Raw genomic sequence first — 10,018 nt, 5'->3', positions numbered from 1 at the left:
AACTCTGGAAGGTCCTAATGTCTAATTGACTAAAAGGGCTGGGGGAAAGAGAAGAAAAGGACCCTTAGATAGCACAAATGAGCATATTCAACCACAAAGTTAAAATGTTCATCAGAGGTACAACTAGTTATTCCTGTGCTTAGCATAAAGTCCCATAAATTAACCTTCACATTAAGCTTTAAAAACAAATTCAGTTGAAGGAATAAAATGAGAGAGAGGGAGAGAGGGAGGAGAGAGAGACAGAGAGAGAGACAGAGAAGAGAGAACAGAGACAAAGAGACAGAGAGAGGCAGAGATCAGATGACAAAAGTACATGGATTTGTTGGGGGAGGAGCTACTCCATAACATCATCCCATGGAGGGAGACATGGGCTACGCTGCTATGCTTCATTCTTTCTACCTGCTAAAAGAGTAGGGGGATTAGTGGATAAAGTTCTGAATTTGAAGTCAAGAAGATCTGAATTTGAATCCCACCTGAGATGCTTATTTGTTGTGTGACCTTGGACAAGTCACATTATATATCTATGACTTCTCATTTCTAAAATGAGTGGGTTGGATTGAATGGACTCTCAGATACCTTCTAACTAAATCTATACATCTATCTAAATCTAAATCTACTAAATTTTAGTGCTCTGAAGCAAAACTCTTATCATTCTATCCTAGTTATAACTCTGAGTTCCCTTCTACTAATATTTATTAAATACTGCCTTGTGGAAAGTGCTGAGGATGGTGCAAGGACTGCAAAAAATAAATAAACAAAAATGCTACATTCCCTGACTTTGAGGAGTTTAATTCTACTTGAATAGGGAGGAGGACAGCATTATACAAACAATTACATCACAAGGTAAAAAGCCAGAGTTCAAAAAAGAATGAGAAAATCTGAGGAGAGAAGGTTTTGAGGTATACTGAGTAGCTCTCCTCAAAAAGAGTACAGCAAAGCTGGCTTTTTCTAGGCTAACAACACCACATCTTATAAACTTGTCACAGACTCTATATAAGGGCAACCTAGTAAAGAAGACATATTTATTCTTAGAGCTTTGCAACAAGATGCCAGTGTTTGGGGGCTCTCCATGTTCATTTCAGACCTAGGTTCCATGATTTTCCTACAGTCATTGTAACAAATCTCTTATTAATTGATGTGATATTTATTTTTTAGAATTTATTTTTGGATCAGACTTGTGGTTGCACTGGTGTAGGAAGCTCCCTCCACAAGTGAAGACTGGCTCTTCTGCAACCTCCAGGCTTAGGGAGCTGCCCAGGGTACTGAGAGGCAAGATCATTTGTTCAGAATCACACAGCCATTGGCTATCAGAGGCAAGTTCTGAACCCACATCTTCCTGACTCTGAGGTCAGCATTAAGTCCTCTCTCCACCACTCTCCATAGCTTCTTGCCAATATTTATGCAAAACAAAACCTGTTCATTGTCTGGAGACTTTCCTAGGCTGTTCTAGCATGGCAGACACTGGATACGTAACCATGGGCACTGGCTCTGAAGGTGAGGTTCTGAGGTGTCATTGATGGAAGGATACACTGCAATCACGATCCAGTAGGAAATGCAGATTGAAATAAGAAAGAATGTGACTAGGGGGTACAATAAGGAGCATGGGATATATCCAATGGTCCTGAAATAAAACAGAGAAAGGTCAGAAATTCTAAAGATTTCAGAGTCACAAGTTCCCAAATGCCACTGTTAGAACTCATGGCAAACCTCGAGCTGAATGTCTATCTGACCAGTTCCAAAAGCAGCCATCACACTCCTTAGCTCTTTTGCTGACTGTTTCTTGGATACTCTTGCTTTTCCCACTTAATCTAACCATTGACAGTTGGGCCAGAAACTCCCTTCATTCTTCTCCATCCCTATTGTCTACGAAGAGTCTCTATCTACCATCTTCTTTGGCTGCTTCTTTTGTCTTCACTCATGAAGATTCAATGTCTTCTAGTCACAGGATTTTCCCCTCATCTCTGGAAGCTAGAAGAGACCACTGAAGGTAAGCTACTCCAATTGTCTACCCCCACAACTTATACCAGAGCCCCAGAGCGGGGGAGGCATTCAACTCAACTTATTACTGAATGTTTCTAGTGGCAGCATCCAAAGTCAGGCTGCTCATTCCACAGCTCAATAGCTCCAAGTATTATAGAATCCAACCTTCTATAGAGATCCATACCTCTCTGGAAGCTTCAGTCATTGAGTTGGGTTCTGCTCCTAATAAATGACAAGTCAAGTCCCCTCTTCCACATGTAGGTCCTTCCAGTGTTTGAAAGGAGCTCTCTTGTCTCCTCACATCTTTTCCCTCCCCCCCCCCCGGGTTAATCTTGAATATGCCCAAATCCTTCAGAATTCATTGATGTCATGATATCTAGACCTCAGGTCAGAGAGCCAGAGCTGCAAAGGACCCTCGGGATCACTTAGTTCAACCTCTTAAGTTTATAGGGTAGGAAACTGAAGTCAAGAAGGGTGAAGTTACCCCACATCACATAGGAAGGAGAGTCAGAATTTGAACCCAGGACATCTGACTCCAAACCCACTGTTCTTTATGCTGTACAGCAATTCACCATTCTGGTCACCCTCTTCTGTGTATAGTCTAGCTCTTCCTAGGCCCAGAACTAGAGAAGCAAAAGCCCTTAATTTTATAGATAAGGAAACTGAAGTCTGAGGTTGTGACTTGGTCAAAGTCACACAAGTATTAAGAATCAGAGGTAGAATTTGATCCCAGCTTCCATGCCTCCAGAAGAGTGCCCTTTTCAATCCAATGTGTTTAGTGTCCAGAGTGGCACTTATTCCTACAAGGCTGTATAACTACCAAAGGGTAAGGAGGTTCTTTTCTATCCCAACATCTGGGTATGATGCTTTAGCAATGTAGTCTAGCATTCCAGCCTGTTACCTCTTAAAGTTCCTCTATCCAATCAATCTATCAATAAACTTTTATTAAGCATTTACTCTATGCAAGTCACTTTACTAAATGTTGTACTGGTTCTTAGTTCCCAAAGCTTTTCATCTTGTTCATTCTATTATCTTCACCACATGTGCTTCACCTCATGTTGCCATGAAGGGAACACTCTGGCCCTTCCAAACCCTTCTATGATCACACCACCCCTTACTGGATGGTTTCTCTCAATGAGCTTTCCTCAGGGTTTGGCCACCGGGGTTGGGTGTGCTTCTGAGGACTGTTTACAGAAAAGAAATGAGAAACAAATTAATTCAGAAGAGACCGAAATCCTCCTCTCCCAACAAAAGATTAATGAAGAATTTAAGATTTAACAAAAAATAAGGCTAAGTAATATGGAAAGGCTAAAGGCATGACAAGTGTGGTCAGTCATTGCACTCTGTGCCCTTTCTTACCAAACAAACCCACTGCAATCAGTCATTGAACACTTAATATGGAAATGAGAGACAGACCCATCTCACAAACTATTAACCATTTTAAAAATTGACTTTAAAGAGCATGATTATTGACTGCTTAGAGTACACTTGAAAATTCATTCCTAGACATTAATGACTTTGTTTCCATCCCTTCATTTCCATCCATACAGAGCATGGTCATTTGTATTTATAGTAATTACCATGTTTCTCCTTATGCATTATGTAGAAGTTTAAAGTATGACATTTGGGGATAGTTTGGAAGTTGTAGATGTTATTAACTCTCAGCATGGATCTTAAGAGAAACCTAAAGTGTTTATTTGTAGCATTTTAAAAATATAAATATCCGCATAAAAATATTTCTGAATTATGAGTCATAGACAAAAATGTGTAGGTGGGTGCCACCAGAATCACTTGAAATTCCCTCCATCAATCAGTGCTTTCAGCTGCAAAGAAATGGCAACAAAACGAAGAGGATTAAAGAATAACAGGGCTTCTTTAAATTCCATGAGATAATATCTATCTAATAATGTAGGCAAATTAGAAGAGGCAGGATGATTACATATGGCCATATAGGTGGGGAGGTTGATTTTTCATTAAATTAATTGTTTTGTCGATTGTTGTGATTGATTGTTTGGGGACCAGGTAGCTTTATCATTAAAGATCAAATAGTGAATTCAGTGGTAATATTTGGAGAGGGAAGGAAGGAGTGAGAAAGAGCCAGAACCAGCCAGACAGACAGAGATACACACAGAGAGAAACAGAGAGACAGAGAGCACAGTTACAGGTTTGTTTTTTTCTTTTTTGGCCGGGGGGGGTGGGGTTTGTTGTGGTTTTTTTGTTTTTTTTTTGTCAATGTACCTGAGTTCATTTTAGAAGATGAAGTTAAAATTCATATATACTTATCTACACATGATAAAATGACTACCTAACAGCATGCATTTCTATAGTGCTTTAAGTTTTGCAAAACACCTTATATATGTTACCTCACTTGATCCTCACAACTCATGGAGGTAGGTGCTATAATTATCCCAATTTTATAGATGAAGAAACTAAGGCACAGAGGAATGAGTGACTTGCCCATGATCACAAAGTTAGTAAGTGTCTGAAGCAGGATTCAATCTCAGGTCTTCCTGACTCCAAGTCCAGAACTCTATGCATATTGGTGTACATAAGTGAATACAGATGGAGATGTAACTATACAGTGTGTCCCGAAAGTCTTAGTGCAGTTTTAAACTCTTAATGTCTAACACTGCATTAGGACTTTGGGGTCACCCTGTACAACTTCCCACAACTGGCAGGCAGAGCTGGCAGGTGCACAACATGTGTCACTTAGCAAATCAAGCTTTCACCAACTGTCCTCCAACAGAACGGAAGTTCTTTGAGAGCAAGGACCCGCTTCGTTTTTCTTTGCTTCCTCAGCCTCTGGCACAGAGCCTGGCACAGAGCTGGTGCTAAATAAATCCTTTTGCCTTGACTGAGGCAAGCTCCCTAAAAGACTCCACTTCCCATCACCAGTAGGAGTTTTCAGAGGTAACTTAAATGATTAAAACTGTAATCCTCTCATTCAAGAGGCATGAAAAGGGAAAGAATTATGTCAGTGAGCAGACAGGATTATTTCTTATCTTTCTTCTTTCTGTTAGGGAAAATCCCCAACTAGATGGGGATGCGATGAAAGCAGGTATTGCTGCTTGAAGGGAAGATGAAAGGGCTTGAGGAATACCTCTCCATCTGCCAGCTTGCAGGCAAAGGTGGAGACCTTTCTGATAGGAAGGAAAAAAGTCGATCCAAGAAAGAATCTAGGATGTAAAAGTTTCCAGCTGAATGGAAAGGAGACAGGTAAGAATATGGTAACAGCAGAGGAACAATAAAACCTCTGAACCACCAGTGACACGATGCCTGGGGAATTCTCAAATGGGGCAGATAAGACTGCATTCCACAGAGTGGTAACGAAGGTTCCCAGGCACCAGTGTCCTTGAGGACACTCCCAGGAGTGGGAGAGGTGTTGTGGCAGGGGTGCAGTCCCCAGTGATGGAGGGAGCTATTACTATCCCAGAGACAGTTGATCATGAGGTGGGTGGTATTCCTGGAGCTTGCAGAGCTTCAACAAATCCATGAAGCACAACCCACTTCTGGGGATTTCTATGGTGACAAATGATACTGCCAGGAAAACTCCGGAACAGATTTACAAAGATTAAGAAATCCTAGAAAGGAAATGGAAAGCTAATGAATATAGTTAGTTCTTCTGACTGGAAGTTCAAAATTTAAAACAAAAAGAAAATGATGGGATACAGATGGTGTCAGTGAACAGAATGTGGCTTTGGGGCAATGGTTTAAGATAGCTTCTTGCTATCTTTTGGTGCTGATTTGAAGGAACTTTAAAATGAAAATAGTGGGGAAGGGAAAAGTTCCCGGAGAAAACTGTAAATGGCCATATTATGGGGAGTGATAGGAAGAAGAATAATGCTGAAGGTGAGGAGTATTAGGTCAGAGAAGGAAGCAACTCTGGACATGAACAATACATCTATCATCTGAGGGAATTGAGGGGATTAAGACAGCAAGAGGCTAATTGTGGGAAATGAGTGAACCACACTGACACCATCTTGTGACTCAGCTCCCTTTCTATTCAATTATGTCTCTAGTCTATAATTGTCCATTTCTAGTCCATTTCTGTCCTATGAGAAAACTTTATTCAGTTGTGGGAATTGGGAGGAAACCTTACTGTTGTATTGTTCAAACCTTGCTCTGATTTGGTCGGGACACTGGACAACCTCTACTCGCTAAGAGACCCTTAACCAAAAACCTCAGTTAAGCTGACCAGGAATCCAGTCAAACCCAAAGACTGGTACAAAGAATTTTCTCACAGGTTTACATCTCAAAGCAACCCATATGTGTCACCTGAAAACTGGCCTGGATAGATTGATCACTCATTGTTTCCACATTCCTTTGATTGTTCACAAATGCTCAGGGAGGGGGATGCCTCTTTTTCTGATGTCAGGAGATTGTACCTGTTCACTTCGCCCCTCCCAACTTGCAAAGTCCCTAATATTTCCTCCAATTAGAAATCAGATTACCTAAAAATTATGTTGCTTCCTTTTAACTAATTGGTCTCATATCATTAATTGTTTTTAATGTATAAAAAGTCTGTCTTTCCCCGTTTTCAGGGTCCAGGCCTAAGCAGAGGAAGTCTGGCCATGGTTTGTTGAGCAGTTGGCAGACACGGCTTAATAAATCGATATGCTCCAAAGAGCGAACCTTTGTTTTCCTCAGTCATTCGATTTTTCACCTGCCACACATCTTAGATGATGCTTCGATTCAATAAATATTCATTGATCCGAGCAGAGCACTGTACTAGTGCTAAAGGAATTTAGAAAAGACACGGTCTCTGCCCCCATGATGATTCTAATCTGGGAGTGATGGAAATTGGTCATTTGCAAGCAACTATAACAAACGATAACATGTGACAAGAATACTTGTGGAATTGAATTGATAAGTATAGAAGGGGACAGGAACTAGGCCTGTGCATAAAGAACTCCCAAGTGAGGAAACTCCCTCCACCAATGTCTATCTCCCTCCTTTTCTGCCACTCACAGTCTTGAAGAATTGCTGGGGGCACTAAGAAATTCTCTGACTTGCCCAGGATCACATGGCCAGCATGTGTCAAATCCAGGCTTTGAGGCCAGCACCCTATCCACTATGACCTCATAGTGGTACATAGGAGAGATGCTAGGAGGTAAGATGGGAGGGACAATAATCATGACCTACTGAGATCAGGGGAGGGCTTCCTGGAGAAGGTGATGTTTGAGCAGGGCTTTCAATGACAATCTGAGCTGAAGGGCACACAGGTATAAAGAAGCATGTGAACAAAAGCATAGGGATGAGGAAATATAGGGAATTATGAGATGGCAATTCATTGGCTGGAGTGTAGATTACACAAAGGGAAACAGTATTAATTGATACTGGAAAGGTGGAGATGTCCCAGACTGTGAAAAGCCTTGAATGCCAGGCTAAGGAATTTAAACTTCATCCAATAACACAGATATATCTGTGCCTAAGGAATCCTATTAACTTGACAATAATGTAGGGTTGACTTGGCAAAAGGGTGAAAGTGGAGGTGAGAAGACATAGGAGCAGACCTTCGACTTCATCTAGTCTAATTGTCATCCCCTCCATTTTACAGATGAGAATCTGAGACCCAGCCAGGTTGAGCAATATACCCAAAGGAATATACAAGTGCCAAAAGCTAGATTGTGAACCCAAGGCTCCTAAATGTAGACCCCACATTTTTCTTGCTGTACCATGGGACCTCCCTCAGAGGCTACGTGATAATTCCTGTAAGTAGAAACAAGTGCCTGAGCCAGGGAACATCTATGTACTCATGTATGGAATATTCTCCTGGTAATATCAGACAGACCACAGCGATCTTCCAAACACAAAAACTGTGGCTGACCCAAAGAGCAATCAATGAGGGATGGATGGTGAACTCCATTGGAGATGCCAACATGTAGCCAAGAAGGGTCAGCACACAATAAGCTATGGAACAAATCCAATTCAGGAAATCTATAATCTGAAAGGAAGGTAGACTGACCATACTGTGAGTGTGAGGGAGAATGGATGGTCAGATCAAGTGCTGTGCTGGTCTTCCCAGGATATTAAAAGAAACAGAAGATAAGAAATATTGGGGAGATCATCCCCATGGAAGGATTTCAGGGAGGACATGACAAGAACCACACAGCATGATGACGGTGATAAAATATTAATAACTAATGTATGTGCATATATAGACATATACCTTTAAGGTTTGCCAAATATTTTACATGGATTACCCTGCTTGATGTTCACGATTTGGTGAATTAGGTGTTTTATCAGCCCCATTTTATAGAGGCTACAGAAATTAAGAGACATGCCCAGGGTGAGGATGGAATGTGATCTGCATCATTGAAGGCAATGACATGATAATAACATGGAGTGCTATTTAGGCATGGAAGGATGCATAGAGTGTTGGCAATAAATCTAATAGGATCGTAGATCCAGAACTGGAAGGGACCTCAGATGCCACCTAATCCACCTCCCCCATTTTACACATTAGGAAACTTCAGCTCTGAAAAATGAAGTGACTTTGTTAAAATTCCATGGGTTAGAAATGCCAGAGGTGGGTTTGAACCTAATCTGGTTGACTCCAAAGCCAGCGTTCACCATACCAAGTTACCTCCAATAAACAAAGTCAACTTGAGGTTTTCAAAACAGTAAGATAATACAACATGATAGGAATCATTTGCTTATTAGAATTCATGACTGAAATACAGCAATGGAAGGATCTATCATATTCAAAAGAAAAACAATATCTGAGAGAAGGAGAGAGAGTATGTCAAAAAAACATATACTTATGTAGAAATCTACAAACCTGAGAATGAAGGTGGGAAGAAAGGAGGTAGGGAAAAAGTTAGAGAGGGAGAGATGGGGAGAGGGGGACAGGGGGAGAAAGAGAGAGAGAGAGAGAGAGAGGGAGGGAGGGAGAAGGAGAGGGAGAGGGAAAGGGGGGGAGGAGGGGGAGGAGAGAGACAAAGAGAGAGGGGGGAGGGAGGAATAGAGGGAGGGAGAGAGGGAAGAAGGGAGGGAGAATGAGAACTGGTATCTTTTTGAGGTTACATTACTAATAAAGCCAGATAGAGGAGATTGATGATAAATTCTAAAAGCCATTGCAAAATTGGCACGGAAGCAAGGTCCAATGAAGATAAACTTCAGCTTCTCTGGTAATGGGTTCATTCTATTCAATGTTGGAGGTCTGACAGATTCTTAACTTGTGCTGCTGACATTTTATTTCTTAAAAGACAAAGGAGGTGGGGAGATCACATGGAACAGTGGAAAGGACACCGACACTGTAGAAAGGGAGCCTCCTCTTTCAGCTCTCAGTCTATGATCTAGTGCTCCACCAAGGTAAATCCTTAGCCTAGATTAAAATCTGAGTAAGGAGCTAGGGGAGAAAGTACCCAGGTTCAAATTGGCATTCTGATAGCCAAGGAGGACACAAAGATTGGGAGCTCCTCGGCTCCAAGAGTTTTTGGCTTTGTCTCCGCAGCACCTAGCTCTGTAGCACGTGAGGTCTTGATAGATGAATGGAATGGTCAAGCATGGACCCAACCTTGTCAGAAAGCATGTTTCAAATGAGAAATGATAAAAACCAATCATTAGTCTATTGCCAAAGAAAGACACATGGCTCAGGAAGGCTGGGAGAGTCTCAAGAATGGGATAATCAAGGTTGTTCAGGAATGGTCCCGATAAATAAAGAGAGGCATGTCAACAGGCAGTTGTGGTTGTATAGTTTTCAGTGATTCAGAATCAAGTAAGGCATGCATAAAAGGTAGAAATATGGGCAAGTACCTGAGGAAGGGTACCAAAGAACTTCACAGGAGCAGTGAGGCTGCGCAATGGATTGAGAACCGGGCCTGGAGTCAGGAGGACCTGAGTTCAAATCTGGCCTCAGACCAGACACCTGACACTAGCTGTGTGACCTTGGGCAAGTCACTTAACCCCAATTGCCTGACACAAATAAAAGAAAAGAAAAGACAAAGAATGGCACAGACCTGGAATAGAATTGTCAGAATGGTTAAAATTCAGAATAACTTGAGGCTTTGGGGTAAAAAGTTAAGGAAAGTAGAAA

The 10,018-nt window shown here is 41.5% G+C and overlaps 1 protein-coding gene across 4 annotated transcripts in view; it reads right to left on the bottom strand.

Moving 5' to 3' along the window:
• SLC44A5 (solute carrier family 44 member 5) overlaps positions 1-10,018 on the bottom strand; it is a 408,380-nt gene that overhangs the window by 49,278 nt on the left and 349,084 nt on the right. For all 4 annotated transcript variants that reach the window (XM_027874052.1, XM_027874054.1, XM_027874053.1 and 1 more), the window contains exon 13: positions 1,529-1,621. In XM_027874052.1, the coding sequence (XP_027729853.1) occupies positions 1,529-1,621 (93 nt within the window). The remainder of the gene's footprint in view (positions 1-1,528; positions 1,622-10,018) is intronic.

The sequence above is a fragment of the Vombatus ursinus genome, unplaced genomic scaffold (assembly GCF_900497805.2).
Source record: "Vombatus ursinus unplaced genomic scaffold, bare-nosed wombat genome assembly UNPS02014804.1, whole genome shotgun sequence".
In the NCBI taxonomy this organism is placed as follows: Eukaryota; Metazoa; Chordata; class Mammalia; order Diprotodontia; family Vombatidae; genus Vombatus; species Vombatus ursinus.
This window is presented reverse-complemented; position numbering and strand designations above follow the sequence as displayed.